At 31.3% G+C, this 21,955-nt stretch overlaps 1 protein-coding gene across 5 annotated transcripts in view; it reads right to left on the bottom strand.

Annotated features, from left to right (window-relative positions):
* The window catches only part of LOC143252120 (influenza virus NS1A-binding protein homolog), a 74,382-nt gene that overhangs the window by 36,537 nt on the left and 15,890 nt on the right, over positions 1 to 21,955 (bottom strand). For 2 of the 5 annotated variants that reach the window (XM_076503789.1, XM_076503793.1), the window contains exon 2: positions 4,020 to 4,222. In XM_076503789.1, coding sequence (XP_076359904.1) covers positions 4,020 to 4,163 — 144 coding nt within the window. In that variant the 5' untranslated portion in view covers positions 4,164 to 4,222. Of the gene's footprint in view, positions 1 to 4,019; positions 4,223 to 11,415; positions 11,549 to 11,621; positions 11,837 to 21,955 lie in introns of all 5 variants that reach the window. The other 3 variants (XM_076503790.1, XM_076503791.1, XM_076503792.1) reach the window with 3 other exon arrangements.

The raw sequence follows: 21,955 nt of genomic DNA, 5'->3' as shown, positions 1-21,955 counted from the left end.
CACTGTATAATGCACATGTACAGCATGGTTACAAGGTCAGTCAATTCAACCAACCTCGTAGCAAGAGTCTGTAATAGCAAAGACTTGTTTTAACTGAATTTGGTTTTCCTAGTACATAATTCCTAGGCTCTCAGTTATACTGTATTGGTGCTAACCAACAGTAAGGAATGTATATAATTTCCAAATGCAATAATATTAAAGTCAAGTGTAACATTACATTTTAATACTGAAGATCATGGAGGGATGATCTGTGTATAGTTGTATCATTCCTATATTCTTTTTTGCACTACCATCCATACATCATTTTACACTTAGATAATGTTTTAATTAAATTGTTTTGTGATGTTTTTCCCCCTGGTTAAAAGTAAGTGTATTCTATTAATGTATGTAAAAAAAATTAATATTATATGCACTGCTTTGTTTTTACTCCTTAATTTAATACATAATATATGGGCTGGCTCCCTACAGACATTGACTGTATAGTGTACAAATCATTGAGCATCTAAATGTTACAATTATCTATCATTGGTTAGTAATTCCTATTTCACTCTTTTCTTAAGCTTTGTAAAGGAACACCAGATTTATGTATTCAAATAAAATCATTACTCTAATCATTAGAGTAATTACTCTAAGGAGTAATGATAACATCATTTAGATTACTATCTTTTTTTAAAATTACTATTAGTTGTTATGACAAAGCAATGACATCATGCACTGCCCATAAATACAAAGAGTAAATTTAGTTTCAAACATACATGAATGACAAAGTAATTATAAAGTTATCTCAACTAAAACAAAAGAAGAAAGATAAAAAATTTGGTGGGTTGGTCACTATTTGATTTGGTATCATAGCAATGATTTTGTGCCTGGTTTTTGATTTTGTTGGAAAGACAAACATATGAAAGAGAGTGACAACCATCTTTTAAACTAAAACATTTTGTTATTGTTGATTTTGTAGCATGTATATTTGTACTAAGTTATATTAAGTACCTTGGTCATCCCTACATATACAGGGTGGCCTGTAAGTCCCTACCCATCCATATGTTATTATGTTATATTCAATTATGCATGTATTATAAATTTGTTTCTTTTTTTCAGAGAAATATGGCTGATGTAAGCCCATTTACACTTAAAGAGCATATTGTGACATAATATTATGCAGCAACATTGAGGGACAGCACACAGATACACTGGATACATAAGATATATGGATGGGTAGGGACTTATGGGCCACCCTGTAGAGTTAACTGACTCTGACACCTGACACAGGTATAGTCTGTTATCTACAACTCAGTGTCCAATCCAAATCTACTTGGCAGTTATTTAGGTTTTAAATCTCACAAATTCCTAGGGGTTTGTGAGACAATCAGGGACACTCAGAAACTTTTGTTTCTCTAGCTTAGTGTTAAGTCTAGTTAGGTTTAAATACTCCCTACTATTATGTAATAAAATATCAAACTTTAAATGCTTTATAAGAATGATTAACCTAAATTATATTAATTACAATCTAAGTTGTACATTTCATAATCCATCAGTGAATTACAAGAATGTAATGAATATTGAGTTATTCTCTAAGTTTTGTGCAATGTTAGCATCTTTAATGGATATAATGTCACATTCCTGTTTCAAAGACAACAGATGGTTCATCCGTTTTCTCAGCAACATTTTTAAATTTGCAAACTTTACTTCCCAAGTTCCTGATAATTTACATAAATAACATACATCATGTACCTTATCTATTTTCATTATTAACAGAAATTTACTAAAATTACCTTATACATTTATTGAGATACAAATACACTGATCTAAGGCAAAATCAAATCAAATGGTAGAGTATTTAAATATTTTTAAGTTTATTAGCCATTTCCTATGGTTAAAATGACTAACTAGCAATTCATTAAAAGGCTTTAGTCTTTGGAATCATTACAGTATTTATTTTAAGAATTATGAGTATATTGGCCAACTTCCTAATAGGAAATAACAATAAAAATCTTTGTACTTATCTTAAAGGTGGTCAGTCATAACTGGACCCACAATCTTTGCATTTCATATTGAAATTACAAAACCAAAGTTATTAATTAATATTTTAATTACAATTACTGATACACACAATCTACACAAACAGTCATGTTTATTATACAAGATGACCTTTGTGTACTTGTGTACTTTCATTTATTGAGAAATGTGCACATTATACTATGTAACAAAATTTTTATTTTTTTTTGTTCCTGAGCAGAAAATGTTATTTTCCAATTGCTTATGCCTAAAGTAAATGGAAAAGACCTATTTTCACTCCAAACTTTGCTTTTGTGACCTGGGTAATGAAATTTTCAAATTTACCCATTTTCCAGAACATTCCAGGTAGATTCAGTGCTGAGTAGCTGATAGAGAATTTTCTTGAACTTACAAGAATTTTCAAGAATGTTGTAGAACTTATGAGAATTTTCAAGAACCTTTTAGAATATTCTAGAACTTTTCATAGTAATATATATATATATATATACAGGGGCTCACCACTTCAGTTGTTTAGTTCTAGCTGCTTAAGTGAACACATAGACCTATCCAAGTAGGCTTTACCAAGTTTCCCTGTTATCTTTGCCACTGGGACAGTAGGGACACTGCAGCACACTACAACAGGAAGCACTGGCCACAACAGACTAAGTTCTCTGTGGGGAGGCACAATGTCAAGTGTGAGCCACTAGTGGACGTCCAGAAGGTGTTGTTCCCACCATTGCATATAAAATTGGGTCTTATGAAACAATTTGTCACAGCTCTTGATAAGGAGTCTGCAGCCTTCAAGTACCTTCAAGACTTCTCCCCTAAGCTCTCTGAGGCAAAGGTCAAAGCTGGTGTCTTCATTGGACCACAAATAAAGAAGATCCTGGAGTACATAGAATTCCCAAAGAAGCTCAGTAGGAAGGGATAAAAAGCTTGGGGCAGCTTTGTTGCAGTAGTTCAGGGCATTTGGGCAATCACAAGGCCAAAAATTATGTGGAACTGGTTGAAGCTCTGGTACAGAACTATAGCAAAATGGGCTGCAGAATGTCCCTGAAAGTCCATATCCTTGATGCTCATCTTGATAAATTCAAGAAGAACATTGGAGCACACTCAGAGGAGCAGGGCAAGTGCTTCCACTAGGATATATTGAACTTTGAATCCTGCTACCAAGAAGCAAATAATGAAAACATGATGGGAGACTACATTTGGGGGCTGATATGTGAAAGTGATTTGCATTGCAGTTGCAAATCTTGAAAAACTACTCACTTCTAAACATTTTTGTATAACCTCAGTATACATACATGTAAATCTTGATTCATATGTTGTTTTATTCAGACCTTATGTAAATGAAAAGGTGCAAATTTGCCCATTTTCACAAAGAAAATAGGTTAATATTTAAATTTCGTTATCCAGGTCATGAAAGCAAAGTTTGAAGGGAATAATGACCATTTTCTGTACTTTTACAACATGAGCAATTAAGAAATAACACATACTATCCAAAACAAAGTTTGTGTTACATAGTGTAATTTAAATTCTTATTTAAGAAAATTAGTATATAATTAATCAGATTACAAAAAGGAAAAATATAAATCACACTTTCATCCCCCATACATCTCTTTAACTGGTGGACATTTTAGTCTATACCCAAGTCCTGAAATTTATAAAATTTTAAATGATGGATGATAAGGGTATTAACATTAACAAGTTATTGTTTTAAAATAAAGTTAAACTAACCTATCTTATCAAAAGAATGTTCAGAGTTACTTTGACAAGCAGTGCAATCTAGTTTGTAATTTATTCATATTATAAATACTTAAATCTTATGTGTACTGTTGTTTTGTTTCAGTCATTTTTCCTAATAGTTTGTCACACAAAACAATGTGTGTTTATATGTGCAAGCAAAACTAAGTATTAATATCACTGTTTTATGATGGAATATGCATTAATTTTTTATGAGAATATAAATAAATTACCATTTTAAATTTATTTCTGAATAATTTACATGTAGGAAAAGTTATTACCTGCAAAACAACATCACAGAATTGCTTATTTTTCCTCAGTTTATTTAGATTTAATAGTGTTCGAACAATGTAGTTACTGTCTTCAAAAATAAGATTTTCTTCAGTCCTAGGCTTGGACTCTCTGTTATTTTCCACTTCTGTCATGATGGCAAAACTGGGGAGTTTGGATATTCTTCCAAAGAGTGAATCACAGGTTCAACTTTCTGGAAAATATAAGAAAAACAAAACTTCTCTTATCCAGCATGATTCTGCAATTGCAACTCTTAAAAAAATCTGTATTACTTTCATAATGGCAATTTGATGAAATTACATTCTATGATAGTTTCATCCTTCCAGCCACTCATGAACAGCAACTCAGCTATGGCAAGTCTAGTGACTTAACTTCATAGTGTAATTATTATTTTGATACTGTTGTTATGTACACCTTTTTTACTGTTGTAACTTAATTGTTAGAGGCAGCTGTGCATCTTAATGCTGATGTTAGGATCAGCAGCTTTGAGGAGATAGGCCTAGGTCATCTAGACAATTCTAAAGGTGTTATATAAAGTGTTCTACCACATTTGAAGCTAGATTATAAATATAAGATAGTTGTAAAATGTGAAGAGTTATTTCAGTCAGTATTTTAGCTATTGCACATTCTTTCATTTTATACATAGGCCTATAGGACATTTTCACAAGCATACAAATGTACATTTGTAGAACTGCAAAAGAAGGAAATAAAGTAACTTATTAGTCACTTGAACTGAATATTATTTTCAATATTTAACATTTAAAACATTGAAAATTTAAAAACCAATAAAAAAGAACTGCACCACTGTAAAATGAAGAGTTCAATCTCTATGACTTATCCAGCAATTATTCATAACCATCTGAAACATGGTGTCATAAAAATATCACATTCCTAACACCTTGAGTTCACAGCCTTTTTAAAAGCATTGCCAGAGCTTTACACATTTTTTCTTAATGCTACACACATATTTCATTTTGCTTTTTAGTTTTAGTTCACAGTAAAATATAAAAGTGTAAATGCAATCATGCTCAGAATATCTGAGTAATGATTTAAACATCAGCTTTGGACACCAATTGAAACTATCAAAATAAACATAAACAAAAAAACATAAGTATTTTCACTGTGTAAATAATTTTTCTTTCTTCTTTAACCACACTTCCTCCATAAACAGAACCAAAAAATTTATATTTTTTCAGTTCTGTGACATCTGATCAACAGGGAACCCAGCAGCAGGAGATTGGGTGACAGTAAATTATGTCAAAAGATAGGTTGTCAACTGGACAAGTTGTCAAAAGACAACTAGTTGAAAAATCAACTTGTCGACAGCAGACTATTGATAATTGTGTCACGAGATGGATTTGTTATAATATTAATGTTTACATGTACATGAATCAGGTTTACAACGTATATGAGCAATGTCTTGGATTTTGAATAGATAAATACAAATTACAATGATTTGATAAAGATGAAACAAGTTTGTGAAATATTGAATTTATACTCAAAAATGAACCAAATAAGTAACAAATATAAATGTATTTGAAATTAATGTATTATAAATGCCTTATAGCAAAAACTAAAAATGATGCAATAATGATTTATACAGTAAAAAAAAAAAACTACACCATTGCCAAACAGTTCATAATATTGTCACCAAATGGGTTGTCACTGAGTTGTCTGTCAACTAGTAATATTTTTTAAGAATTGAGTGTCACAGAGTTAAACTTGATCCTATTTTTTCCTAATAAAAACATCATTGACTAACCATTCTGGTATTTAATTCAGTATCCATATAAATAGAACAAAAATCTAATAATTTTTTAAAATTTATTCCTTTTAATTGTGTCATCCAAGAGTTCATTCTGATCAGGTTTTAGTACTATTAAGATTGTTCACAGTAGTAGTTACAAACAGTACGTGAGTAAATCAATAGTGACTATTTACCATTTTTATTTATTTTTTAATACTTATAATGCTTTTTTTACTTTAAGAAGATACACAAAATGGATTGAACATTATCACATCATTAAAACTCTATAATGTAACAATTTCAATTTTCTGGATTCAAACTGGATTCTGAACATTACTGTACAAAAAACTCAAAAGTGTATGGTTCTTCCCCACAGAGTTCCATCAATATAAGCATTGCAAAAATGACCATAATGTCATAATATATCAAGAACCTATTAAGTATATTAAGCTTAATCAGGGAATCAGATCGAACAGGCCCATTCTATAACAAAATCTGAATGGAGCAGTCATGAAAAAAATCCTGTCTAAAGAAGCAGTGAATAGTGAAATGCATCTCTATGCATTGTTTTGTTTTACTATTCAGACATAACTGAGAAATTAGAAAAATATAACATATGGAGAGCAGATGTTAAATACATATACAACATGCATTACAATTTCATTTTTTATAGCAATGTTTACCTTCAATACTAATGTGATAGTGCTGAAAAAAGACTTGACCTTAATAACATCTAGAAAATGTTAATCATTTCTTGAAATACTTTAATCTTTCCCCTGTCAATTACAATTTACAATTGAAAGTATCATACTTAGAAAAGTATAACTGTACTTGCTCTGCTTAGTGCCCCAATTATATATCATTATCATACATGAAATAGATAGACAATGAAACTAGAAATATACCTGTTGATTTCTTAGTCTCCATTGATTAAAGAGGTTTGATTTTTATTTCAAATGTTGGTGGTATAAAATAAAATAGCTTAATTCACCAATGATTTAAGTTTAAAATTGAAGTCATTTTTATTTTCATAAGTTTTCAGCACTTGGTTCTAAACTAAGTGATCCCACATTATGTCTTTACTTTACGCTTATTATACCAACACCCACAACACTTACAAGGTTTCAGAGCACACACATCCCTCACAGTTTCCTTGCTTCCTCATTACTGAAATTGTAATGGGCATACTGTAATTGAACTATTCTATCTGGATAAATACATTTCAACTTTAATGGTGACTCTATTTTTAAGAAATCAAGCATGACACACACTGGCTTTTAAATAAGCTATATGGTTTTGTGTGTGTAAATATAAAAAAAAAAAAATTAATAAGATCAATTTGCAGGTGGGCAGAAAATCCCCACTAGTGCCTTAAAAAGTTAACTTTTACAATGAATAGTGCACAGGTGCTTGAGGATTGAAGAGTTGCCCTGGAAATTATCAGTTGTGTAAAAAGAAAAATTCAAGAACCAGATAAAAGAAGCTTTGTAAAATTATTTACTGAAATATACATCTGAACAATTAACTTAAGTAATTAATGAATTGAAATAATAAACTGACTGACATCTCACAAATAGTCCACTAACCAAAATTAGTGTTCTTGATTATTACTACTATCCAGTAATTGAAATTCTGCAATTATGAAATTCTTCTATTATTATTTTGGGCTAATTTGAGCAACCTTGACATAATCAATTTATGCCACAATTTATGAAAATAACACATTACCTGAAATTAAGATTTCCAATTATTCTACCTATCTAAAGAATCTAAATACTGCCATTATATTTGTTGCTAAAGGCAAAGTTATGCAGTGGACTGTATGTGCTTTGTCCATCACAAGTACTGAAATCCAGTTTTTAGCATTATGAGTTGTTTTTCTCCTTATGTCTGAATAACTGATTTACAAGTCTGGTGATTGGTCAATTAGTATATTTCACTAATTACCAAGCTCTACTGAAATATATATGAAAAGTAATAAAGATTCACCAAAGGGAAATCTTGCCTTACAATCTTTCTTTTTCATATATTTTGAAGATGCTACTTGCCATCCAGGTGATTGCTGTAGATTGATGATTTTAATATTTTAAAAAGCTTTTCATAAGGCATTACACAAAATATTAAACTGAATGGGAGCTGGAAAACAAAAGCTTGTTATTAATGCAGTTTAACTCAAACTGGACCCTTGTTGCTAGTGTAGTACCTCAAGGGGCACTGATTGGGCCTTTGCTTTTTTCCTATTTATATCAATAATATCAAAAGAAGCATAATTAGTAAATTAATAAAGTTTGTTGATTAGACTGAACTCTTAGGTATTTCTAGCTATACTGAGGATGAGAACATTTCAGAATGACCTAGATAAATTAGTAATCTGAGCAAATATATGACAAATGACCTTTAATTACAGTCAATATATGATAATGCATACAAGTTATCATAATCTTTAATATAGTTTGTAACAAGCTCAACAGTGTGACTGAAGAAAAGAATCTTGTCAAAGCAGTGGATGAGTCAAGCTATTAAAGTTGTAAGTAATAAGATTTTAGTAAATAGGTAGAGACATACTAATTACAAATCAAAAAAAGATTATTATCTAAATATAAATCACTAGTTTGGCTTCATCTATACCTGTCTATCCTGTCTAGGATAACTCTTTAGATAGAATTGTTATCTTTTCAGTGATGTCGAGAAAACCCACTTGTAGAGAAATATATATGCAAAAATGGTTCATTTGGGTTGAGAAAATATTTTACGTAGAAGAGCAAACAACGTTTCGACCTTCTTCAGTCATCGTCAGGTTCACAAAGATATATAGGGTAAGATCTCTCATCTTATTTTTTCTTGACAAAAGAAAGGTAACAGGTGATTTTATTGAAGTTTATAAAATTGGCCAGGAATCAATAGAATTAATGCTTCCAACTTTTTTTTATACTGTATCCTGAAGGTAAAAGAATGATAAGATAGATGTTTGAGATTTGGAAAAGTGAGATTAGGATGCATTTAAGGTAACCTTTTATTTTCTAAGGTAACTGTCTTATTGAATAAGTAGCCACTGACAGCAGTAGAGGGCAGCACTTTACAGAAGTGTAAAAGAGGGAAATTAATGATATCCTGAAAAGGGCAGGTTTACATTTTTACTCTTCTCAAGGACAACTTTGAAGGACAAAGATGATCCTTGCTGTTTGCGTATTATGTTTTATTAATCATTCCATTTCTTACACTCCTTAACTGTAGTTTCTACCAATCTAAATAGCTGTATGTTTCCTAGATTTGTCAATTTACTGGAAAAGTAAAAATGCTTCAAATATCAATGTTTATAACTTTTTAAATTCTAAAATTTATACTTCTTTGTCCTACAGTTATCAGAATTTAGATCAAAACACATCTGATGCCTCAATCTTATAAATTATCTTAACAAATGTGAATACTTCAAATACATTACCCTCGAAGATTCTTCTTCAAGAGAGAACTAGTTAAGAAATTTTTAACTTATTCACACCTGATAGCCCATTCATCTCTGAAATTATTATAACAGGCATCCTCTAAACCATATGCTATTTCTGCAGTCCATCTTCAAAACTAATTTTATAATAAAATACTTACAAACACCTAATCTGTATGGCTGTTTTGGGATAATAACTATTTTTCTTACATACTCAAAACTTGATTAAAAGTAACAAATATAAAATAAAACTTGCAATTACACAATAAACAAATTTATTTTTTAAGCAATCTAAGAGTTTGCAGTAGTTCAGAATATCAATTTTATTCTTCCTGTTAAAAAAGACTACAATCTTACATAGAGAGGTGTAACTCCAAAGTGTAAATCATAAAGTGTGCTGAAAACTGTTTAAATTAATTTAAAGTATATAAACAGTCTTTAAAGAAACTTGAGAAAATCAAAATTTTAAAAGTGATCTTAAAATGCTATATCAAAGATTCAAAGTTTAAAGGTACTCTTAATCTGTTCTGTGATACTTGTTTTTGTGATTAGAGAAACTAAATTATATTACTTCAGAAAACCATAAATGCAACATTATTTTTTGGACAACTACAAATAATTACAATTGAATATGTATATTAGAGTCATTTGAAACTAGAATAAAAGTATATTTCAGGTGTTGAACATGAAGGTAAGTTTCAACTTATTTGCACAAGATTAAACAAACAAGGTTTTAGCTTCTTCACTTTTAAATTAGCCATGTACAATTTCAGTTAAAAGAGTTACAAACAATCTCTGTTGCATAATGGACATTTAAATCAAATTTTGGTTTTCTTCAAAAATTATATTTTATAGAAATTAGAATAAGAACTATTATATACTATTTTAGATCCAATCATGATAATGAATCAAGGTAGCTTAATATCATAAAATCAAATATTCCTGAAGTTAAAAATATACAAACATTTTAAAGGACAAGGTGACTTATTGACCCCAATTACTTCACATACATTTTTGAAAATAGCACTATAATAAATATTTTGCAAAAGGATATTTCTTCACCTTAGGTACATTTTCCAAAGGTCAGCCATGTTTGGTTTATAACATTGTATGCATGACTGTATTTCTGATAAAAATTTTCTTATTAGGTTTGATGATGATGAACATTTTTCATTAAAATCCCACTGTTTTATAAATACTCTGATTCTATTGTAAGAATCAAAACATGATAGTTATAATGTATTTTGAGTTAAGGTTTATGACTAAAAAAACAGTTTGTGATGAAAATTGATGAGAAATTATACATAACACAGTCATATGACAAGAACAGGGTGATTAGTGGCATTTGATAATCAATTAATTGTCATGTATCACTGATTAATTAACCTTGCATAAATATTTAGTTGGAATAATCAAAACAGTAATAATTAGAAACACCATGCTTTGTTGATTCTTTACATGAGTCAAGATACTAATTGATTAAACTGAACAACCTTCATTTAATCACAAACAGAAATTTAAAATATCAATAATTCTATTACTAAGTTGTAATAAAAAGTTGTAATAAGTGAAAAATTAATTTCAATTAGTTTATTATTTTTCTGATATTCGTTAATTTAATTATAATTCTAAGTTATTTGGTTATTGTACATAAGTCTAATCAATATAACTGATACTTATGGATAATGTATTTGTGAAAATAATCCAGCTTTACATATGATATGCTTATGCATCAAATGAACTATACAAAACTGATTATAGAAAAAAGAACTTTTCCTAAAGTAACTGTAGAAGTTTACTTTATAACATAAATCATCTTAAAAATTGAAGGATGTCTTTTCTTTACGTGAAAATGTCAGGACCTTCCAATAAAGAGAAAAACAAGCAGACTGACATATGGAATAATACATGAGAACATAAGTTGAATTTCTTTTCTAACTTAAGAACATATTTATGAAGGGTAAATGATGAGATAAAGCACAGGATCTCTTCACGATTAATCCACTTTCGAGGATACTTTATCAAAATCAAATTTATCATGTTAATGAAGTACAGAAGTCTTCATGTTCTTGTACTATGTGAGAAATTAAAAAAATTATAAATACTCTAAAAGTTACAATAAAAACCAAATGCTTGGAGAACTATTTTTAAAAACATTTTACAAAAGAAGATATACTTCAATTTATATTACACATACTCCTATTGTGTTTGTGTTAATCAGTCATTAGATTAGCACTCTTGTTAGATTAACCATGTTTTCTCAGCATCTCTACCTCAGAAAATCAGACACTCCATCAACTTCCACTGACACTCCTGTTGTTCAAAGTCCTCTGCAAGAACAGATTCATCATTAGTAATCAAGGGCTTCTACTGTACTGTATGTACATCAATGAAATAGATTACCTGGCTTTTAACAATGGCAGTTTTAAGTTTCCACTCATCTTCCAACAACTATGAAACATGGTTATTCAAAAACTTTATTATATTTTTTCATAAAAATTCAGCAGGTCATCACTTGTTGGTTCACCCTGCACTTCTTTTTCAAAGTATAGAGAATTTAAGGTTCACTCTTCAATAAAGAAGCTCATAACATCAGTTGGTGGGGTTCTTGACCATTGCTATCAGATATGAAACAGAATATATTACTTCAAAAAGAGAAATATAGTTAAAAATAACATAAAGCCTGATGCTTCATTAAAACTTACAGAGAGGGAGCAAGTGCAATGCAATTTGAAATCTCTCTCCCTTTTTTATGGTATTAATTTTTCAGTATCACTATATTATATTTCCTAAGAAAATGCATATATGGCCATTCTACCTAAGTTTCTTTATTTGATCAAACTGATATAACTCACTTTCAGTGATAGCACTTCCATAATTAGCAATAATAAATATATACATATATATACCTTTCATACACACATTCCAAAGTTTAACAAGTCCTAAAAATATTTAAATAAGAGTATAAATGGCAACTTGAATGATTAAGTATAGTCTTACAAGCATATCTAGGAACCAAAATGACCTCTGGACTTGTACATTAAGTACCAGTCTCCTCACCCTCCCAGTTTTCTTCAAATCAGTTTTAATTTAATTAGGTAAGCTCCTAGGATAAATTAAGAAAAAAAGCTCTTTTGTCAACATCAATGTCCAATTAGTTTACTTGATGTGTCAACTCCTCATATGACTGGGTATTTTGTACAATTTTTATCCAATTTTCACCAATCACAAAACCATGGGATTTCAATTAAAAATGTTCATAAACTGTCAAATCTGACAAATCATTTTCTTCTAACAACTATTACAGAGTATGTCAAATTCAGTATGCGTTGGCTGTGGAACAAAATTCAAATGTAAAAGTATCCTTCCACATAGGGTTAATTCTGGTAGTATAAAAATAAAATTATTACAATAACATAAAAAAAGAAATGGTCTATTGACAGCTTACATACTTTTGTGCACCATTTCTTACATAATTATTACAGTGTTCCTCTACAACTATCACACGTGGGTATGGAAATTATTTCATGAAAGTCACAAGCATAACTGTTTAAACCACAGCAATATCTAGTTTTGCTGGGCTAGGCATTTCAGTATTTGTTTTTAGTCATTAAGCTTCTAAGTAAAAACACCAGTCATTAAAGTTGATCTTGATAATCAGAATGCCAGTTTCTCAAATTTGTTCTTTCTTTGATTAACTTAATTTCAGGTTTGTTTTGATTTCATTTTTTCAATAACTTTTGTTAACTCTACATTTAATGATGTAATATTATTTGTTAAGTATAAAATTCTATTTCAAACTGCACTGCACCCTTTGCCAGTTGCACTGTCTCATGGTGCACCCTTTTTGTTTCACTTTTGCTAATTAAATCTTCAACAAATTGTTTCTTGAAATATTATACAGATAACTATTAAAAACCACTTGTGGAACACAATTAAATTATTTAAAAAATGGTGAAATGAAATGGAAAAGTTTTAACTATTCGTTTTAAGAAATTAAATCGTGATTATCAAATACCTGTAGTTACAAACTACTGGTAACAGTAGAAGCATGATATACTACAACAATTTTGTCAACTTCATTTATTTTTTAATGCATTGTAATCCTTCTTATGAAGACAAATTATGTGATTGGTTAATTGACAGGCCAGTTATCTGAACGAAAGACAATATGAAAATTAAGTATATGGTAGAAAAAATATCTTGCATTGGAAACAGTCTCTCACTCTATCCTCTTATGAGCATAATATCAAAATATTTGATTTTAATATCATTTGACATAATCTGAAGTACCAACTATCATGCTCTCACACACTTGCACAAAGTAAGTAAAAGTTTGACTGAAAGTAGAATTGAAAAAACAGTACATTTCAAATGGCTCACATTTACTCTTGAGCCTGAAGTGTGTACATAACAAATGTCACTCTTAACATTGTAATAACAGGCATATCCACTAGAAATAATATAGTATAAAACTGTTCTACATCTTTAATTTATAAATTAGTAAAATTAAAAGCTAGTTTTTGGTTATTGTAAAAACAACTTTTTCAATATACATACATACACACATATCAATCTTCTGCCTATATTAAACGAAATAAAAAAATTTTTGCATTAGAAACATCAGTAAATTTCAGAAAAATGAAAAAGCCCACATTTCTGTTATTCCACTCATTAAAAATAAAACACAAAATGAAATAAACACTTACACAAATAAATATGTCATTTTCCAAATTTACTTTTAATTTTTGGCCCTCTTTCTCTGTTCAAACCCCTTACCACTGTAGTAACACTTATTTCAGCCAATACTATTACCAGTAATATAAAAAAAAGTTTATGCCCCAAACCACAATGTGGAGTGATAACTGAGCAGTATGCAGTCTGTCAACAATAAATGAATAAACTTAACATTTATAATAAAAAATTGCATTAACAACTGATGTTTTTGTCGCATTTTGTTTAGTTTGTCCATAGCAGGTTTGAACTCTAAAGTGTGTAGCAACAGTATTCCAAATTTTGTGATGACAAGAAACCCAGTTGAAGTAAAAATGGATACTCAAGATGGTTGGTATGAATATTAGCACTTTAATTAAAATAAAGTACAGAATGTTTTGACCTTGTTAGGTCATATCCAGTAATTCAAAATATATAGCTGAAATGACTAATATTAAAAAAATATCATGCTGGTAACACTAATACTAGAAATATAATAAGCACAGAAAATTTAAAAAGTAAATTAATTTACTTAATTTTCTCTTTATAATTTATATGAGAAATTAATGCATTAAGCTAACTTTGGTAGTAATATTTCCATTGTCTGCAATTGCAACTTTTTCATTAAAATGCGGTCAGATGTAAGAGTACCAAATTATGATGTTTCTGACATTAGAACAACAAAACATTTGAGCTGACTTCATCTCAACAGGCAAAATCTTTGAACTGTTATGAAATTAAACACAAAGCTACACAATTTGATATCTATGTTCTGCCCACCATGAGTATCCGAAACCCAATTTATATCTGAATACCTTATTTCAAGTGGGTTTCTCGGCATCAGGAATTACTTCACCGGTTTATAGCTATGTGAGGCGGCAGACCTGCAGCTGTGACACTGGGGGTACTTCGAGTTGACAAATAATAACATCACACTTTATTCTTGTTAGCCTTTGTTTAAAATCTATAATAACCATTACTGCTGTTGTAAACAAATTTAAGACTCTGTGTTTATATTCTAAGTTTCAACCAAGCCAAACACTTGGTGCAATCTTAACAAATACAGAATTTCTAGAGAAAATTTGTAACTTCACACACATATACAAAACGTTTTTTGGCATTTGCCTTGACAGCAAAAAATATATACAACTAACATCATCTATTTCAGTAGCCTCTCAGTCTAAAACTGACTTTGACTCTCTACATATATTAAAACGGTATGATAAATCATTCACATCAGTTTATTGTGTCTTAGAAGCAAAAGCTATCGATTTCAAAGTATTATTCTCCCTAAGCCTATTATTATTTTGTAAATATCACTGGGCATTAATGGTAGTATTGTTATGCCAGATTATTTTTTTCCAAAAATGGTAAAACATTTCTATCAACAAAAAAGAAAATGTTAGGTTTCAACAAAAGCAAGGAATATTTACAGTTTGTTTCAAAACACATAAATATTTATTCTTTACTTGTGAGATTTTACTGACAACATATTCTTGCTTGTATGACCACATCTCTAGAGATATTTTTTGAGTTGCATCTTTTATCTAGGCCAGGTGGTTGAGACACTCAACTTGTAATCTGATGGTCGCAGGTTCGAATCCTCATCACACCAAACATTCTCATCCTTTCTGCCATATGGGCATTATGATGTGACAACTAATCCCATTATCTGTTAGTAAAAGAGTAGCCCAAGAGTTGGTGGTGATGACTAGCTGCCTTCCTTCTAGTTTTACACATTAAATTAGAGACAGCTAGCGCAGATAGCCCCATGTAGTGTTGTGCAAAATTCAAACAAACAAATCCTTTATCTATGACTAAAAATACCTAAATTAATTATATATGCTTATATATCTAGATAATTAAAGCAAAACAAAAAATAGTACAATAGAATATTATAAAATACATATATTTAAATATTGAAATTCTTGCCACTTTTCAACTTTGAGTTAATTGAAGAAGAAAAGATGTTCACCACCTGGTGACTTTCGAACTTTAACTTTTATCTAATTCTAAAGCTTTTTCCTAGTCAATACTACCTCTCCCATCTTGAAAACATTGAATGACTACTGATGTTTAATACATATTTATTTTGGTTTAGACTTCTCTGCTCAGACAGTGGCAAGTCTACTGATTTACAACCCTAAAATCAGTGGTTCAAATCCTCTTGGAGGACACAGCAGACAGCACGATGTGACTTTCCTATTAGAAAAACACAAACACACACAATCTTGGTTTGTAATGAGGATCAGGAGCAATTCAGTTTTTATTTTTCTGGGATTCAGAATACACAAATATTCATATCTTAACTGTTTTCTTGAAGTACAGTACAAAGCAACACTATGGGCCATCTGTGCTCTACCCACCATGGCTATCGAAACCTGGATTCTAGCGTTGTAAGTCTGCAGTCATACTGCTGTAAAACTGAGAAGAGGGGGTTTCCCATCTTCACCTTTAGATATATAACTAATATGAAGATTTTCAAAAATTATCTATAAGATGCAGCATGCATCCGAAAAATATGTAATGTTGGGTGGGTGTTAAAAAATCTTGATATCATGCCTATGAGAACTTTTGAGATTTCAAAATTGCAAAGCAGTTACTGAAAGTCCATTCATTATACTGGTATGTTACAGATTACAGTGACAATAAACAACTGAAACTATCAGTTATCTAGGATTATGTGTATAGACTTCAGCTATCTTACATAAATACCTAGTGTGTATTATGCAGAAATGTTGTAACTCATTAGTTATATGTAACAGTAACATAAAGACATTATAAAAACATCTCTTTAAATATTGCTTGACAGCTTGGACTCCAAGTAATATCACTTTTTTTCAGATATTGACTCCTTATTGAACTGATCTCCCTTATTACTAGTGAAGCAGTTAATTTTAGCCATCACAGTGAGAAAGCTGATATCGACATCCAGCACTGGACTATTTAAGCAAAGCATCTGTATTGCATCACTTTATGACGTTCAATAATCCTAAAAGACAGTCTGTCAAAACACTTGGGAATAAGTCCAGAATCTTTTTTCATATTTTTTTACAAAAAGATAGTACAAGAAAATGTATACTAAATGTATACTAAAGTGTTTATATCACTTTATACTTTCGTCATTGCCAGTGTTCCAACGAGACTATCCCCTTCTGAATAAAGTCTAGAGTTACAAACATACTGGTGATTTAGATTCCGTGGATGCAGTGAGCTGCAGAGCACAATATGTCACTGGGTTCTGCATTCATCTTAGCTATAAGATACAATCTCAAGATATATTCACTGTAATTTGTTGATTTCAAAGGCATTCAACTGTTCAAAGATCTCACAGAATTGTGGTGAGATGTTGGTAACTCTACCTGCTAATGCTGTAACTATTCATGGTAGACTTTGTTCACAATACTCATGTAAGCCCTCTTTCTGTCCACAAGTGAACCCGACTAGCATTTGGTAATGCATGAGTTAATCAATAAAGGTTTAGGTCTTAGGAATGCCAAGTGGTTGTTGCTACTGTGATCAATCTTTGCCACTCTAATTTGGATATGGTAAACTGGGGATACTCTACTTCTCTGGCAATGTCCAATTGTTTCATACAATTTCTGGACAGTTGAACAATTTGACACCCTATAACATCTGGTATGTGATGGAACATGACTCTAAGTCAAGTACACAGAAACAGTCTGAACAAAACATTGATCTTGTTTGAAAAATATATATCAAAAGCAGACCTATTTATACAAAACAGGTTTGTATGTATGCTTTGAAGAACAAATACCCAAAACAGCCTACACAGACCAAAATAACAACACATATATGTTTGTCCAATCTTACGTTACCTTCTGTGTTACTATTCGGGTATTTATTCGTTAGCAACAACATGCTTATAGACAATAACACCAATGAAAAATAGTATGCAAACATTTTGATCAAAACTGTATTGTATTTCTTGTTTGTTTTGAATTTTGCACAAAGCTACTCGAGGGCTATCTGCACTTGCCATACATTTAGCAGTGTAAGACTAGAGGGACGGTAACTAGTCATCACCACCCACCGCCACTCTGGGGCTACTTTTTTTACCAACTTTGATCGTCACTTATAATGCCACTACGGCTAAAAGGGCGAACATGTTTACTGTGACTGGGATTCGAACCTGCGACCCTCAGATTACAAGTCGAATGCCTTAACACGCTTGGCCATGCCAGGCGTACTGTATTTCTAAATATACTTGAAGATTTTTGTATTTGCAGAAAAGTAAACTTTAGTTGTTTTCTTTCATCTGTTAAGAGAACATTCTCACAGACTTACATTTGGAAAAATAATCAAAGTAATTAGAACTGTAATACATATAAAGAGAAAACAGAGACTGAAGAATAGAAACTAGACGGTATATTGGAGATAAACATAAAGTCTTAATCAAAATGTTTGCATAGTGTTTCACATCCAGAATCCTCAAACACCATTGGATTACAAGAAACGATGTTCCAGGAAAGTCTACTTGTAGGTGCCGAAAAACTTCTACCTGAGACGACCGAGTTTTGATCGGGTTACGACGTAACTACGTCAAGGTCGAAAGAACTGTTGCAAAACTTTATGACAGGAACGGTAAATACACATTCATTACAAGGTATTTAGAAGAACAGTGAATAGGAGACTGACCAAACATGGTTATTTTATAAGAAGGGTTAATTGCAAAGCAAGATTAACTAAAATTCATTGCCGTTATGGTGTTACATTTGGGACTGTAGCGAAATGTTTTTTTCGGGCGAGTCCTGTTTCTAGTTTGTTAAAATCACCATGAGATTGTGTTCATCGTTTGTTTGTACAACAGATGAGGGAAGGAAAACTTCATTCCCACAGAGAACACACAGGAAGTGGTGCTGTATATGATTGGGAACCTATTCATCTGTTTCTGTTAGTTAATTGTTTTAAACTATTGAGCTACCAAGTCTTAAACAACAGTCTTCATTTCACTTCATTAGAAAAGATAGACTTTGGGAAGACTTGATTTACGAAAACTTGTCTGTTAAATCACGGGTTCAAATTATCTTTGGCTCATTTTTTATTTCTTCATAAAATTCTTAGTATGTTTAAGATTGTTATTTGCCTAATATCTATAACATATTTCTAATTATTATTAGTATATATAATATCAGGTTTGGCCAAGCACGTGATTGATGTATTGTGATATATAAAACTGGTAGTAATTTTACTGGGTTTTATTAAGTCAGAACAGAACCAAACCACAAAACTTATACATATATGTATATGAATTAAATTACTACGGAGACTGAAGAAAATGGGTATTTTTTTATCAAACAAATACACGTTTTGGAATGAAAATATAATTTAGCAGCTTTTCTCTATATTTTAACTATAAAATATGAAGCTAAAGTTTAAAATGTTAAGTCCTGTATTAAAAACTTGCCATCTTTTTTTGTCCCACTCAGGTGGGGTTAATTATGAGGTTACCTAAGCACACCTTTTTTTTTTTTTCCTGAGTTAGCATCGAATTTATATTCTCACACACATGCGTCTGTTCGTTTCACACATTAGTCTTTGGAACCGTTTCTCGGATCGGCTTCGCTCGTAGTTAGTTCGAGCAGATTAAGTATTTACGAGCCACACATATGTTTAGGTTCTAGAACGTGATGGTTCACCTCTATCAGTAAGTAGTAGTGAACTGCCGTTCTAGGTTTCAGCTATTAATCAGGAGGTTACGTTTTGAGCTTAGACCGTTTTTCGAGGGGATACCGTGTTAAGTGTGATCTATAGAGAGATAGTGAAAGCTGTTGTTTTAACTTACAAGAAGTACTAAACTTATGCAAGTAGTTTATATTAAATTGTGGATGGCCTTACAATAAGTAAGTTGGAACAGATTAATTACCTGGATACCTTCAATGCTTTATCGCATAGGGCTTCAGGTCACATCAAATTCAATTGTTAGTCTAGCGCATAACAGTAAACGGGGCCCAGCATGGCCAGGTGGTTAAGGCGCTCAACTCGTAATCTAAGGGCTGCGGGTTCGAATCCCCGTCACGCCAAACATGCTCGCTCTTTCAGCCGTGGGAGCGTTCTAATGTGAAGGTCAATCCCTTTATTCGTTGGTAAACGAGCAGCCCAAGAGTTGGCGATGGGTGGTGATGACTAGCTGTCTTCCCTCTAGTTTTATACTGCTAAATCAGGTACGGCTAATGCAGATAGTACTCGTGTAGCTTTGCGCGAAATTAAAAAAATACAAAACAATAAACGTGTATCTCAGAATGACTGGTATGCCTATTAATACTTTTATTGATAAGGAGAAAACAACGTTTCGACCTTCTTAGGTCATCTTCAGGTTAAGAAGGTCGAAACGCTGTTCTCTCCTTATCAATAAAAGTGTTAATACCCATACCAGTCATTCTGAGATACATTTTTATTTCAAGTGGGTTTCTCGTCATTAAGAAAAACAACAAACGGACTCGTTAGACAGCTCATCTTGACGACAACTACTACAGCAGACACTGAAACCTTACAAAATAATTTTAAATAAGTATATCAGTTAAATTTCTCCAAACATGGTATATTGTGATGGGAAAGTACCAAGGTGTATCGTGATAAGCAGAGGTGAATATGTTATTGATTATTAACATGTTCAGCAAATCTAATTTATTAAACATAGAGCATATGCAAGCCATAAATATCTTTTAACTTAATCTTTGAAAACAGTTTATTCTTTCTTAATAGGCCCTAAAAGAGCTTCAAAAACTATATTATGTCGTTCACCCTACATGATCGTATTACTCTGACGTCATACAGTGCGTCATTTGTTTAGCGATTAACGTCTTGTTGATCCATCCGCTAACGTAAGAATATTGTGTATTTCTACTGCAGAATCCCTCTTGTGTAATTGATATCCGTTTCCACATTCACGAAACGTTTCTTAAACGTACAAGTAAAGGTTAATCTACTTCATAAGGTGTCGTATATAAGACATAAGTTAGATAAATACAATTCAACAAAGCCAATGCCCTCAGTGGCATGTCTGCGGACTTAAAATGCTAGCAACCAGGTTTCGATACCTGTAGTGAGCAAAGTACAGAATTCCTTTGGGTAGCACTGTGCTTAACAAGAGCACACAAACACAGTCAAATTATCTTTTTATCAAAAGTAGCTTATTCATAGCAGGTTTATTCCATTCCTGCAAGAAATTGTTTGGTCTATACACTGACCTTTATATGTATACACATTTATTTCTCTTTGAACTATTTTAAACAGTTTTATATTTTTTGGAGCACTTGCCTTTTTATGCTATTGTTTATATATTTGGTGTTTTATTTTATACTTTAGTCTAAAAGAAACAAAATAGATTTTCATTCCAAGGTTGTTGAACCTTTAGACAAAGTTTTGTATTTGGTTTATTTTTGTCCACTCTATGTGGTACCAGCACACAGAATAATAAACTTTGATGTTTCGTGAGTTTAAAATAGTTCGTTAAACTGCTTACCGCCATCATGAAGAAACACATGACTATTAGTAATAAACATTGGTAAAATATATAATCAAATAAAAACTCAGTAACGCTTACATACATCACCATGATTTTACCACAAGGAGAAAAAATATCTTCATGTAATCGTAGGATTTAATTAACTGAACCGTGAGGAAACATTTATTTGTTTGAAAGTGGGAGTTCGTTTCGTGATATTTATCGGAGTTTAGATCTCATAGATCTAGGAGAGGCAGGTACATTTGGCCCCTAAACTGGGAGTTTTGTTTTATTTGTTTCTTTTTGAAGTTCATGCAAACCTATTCGAGAACTAACTGCACTATTTGTCTAGAAAAAAAGCAGCTAGTCAATACCACCCACTGCCAGCTCCTGGGCTACACTTTTACCAACGAATAGTGGAATTGACAGTCCCGTTATAAGGTCACCACAACTGAAAAAGGGGTAAATTCAAACCCTTATTTTTCTTATCCTTCAGTTAATTTCTTCTTCTTCTTTACTTTGTAGAGTAGTCACCTTCCCGGAACTGTATGCAGGC

Source organism: Tachypleus tridentatus, chromosome 6 (assembly GCF_004210375.1).
Source record: "Tachypleus tridentatus isolate NWPU-2018 chromosome 6, ASM421037v1, whole genome shotgun sequence".
Classification (NCBI taxonomy): domain Eukaryota; kingdom Metazoa; phylum Arthropoda; class Merostomata; order Xiphosura; family Limulidae; genus Tachypleus; species Tachypleus tridentatus.
Note: the sequence above shows the minus strand (reverse complement) of the source record. Positions and strands in the feature narration are given on the sequence as shown.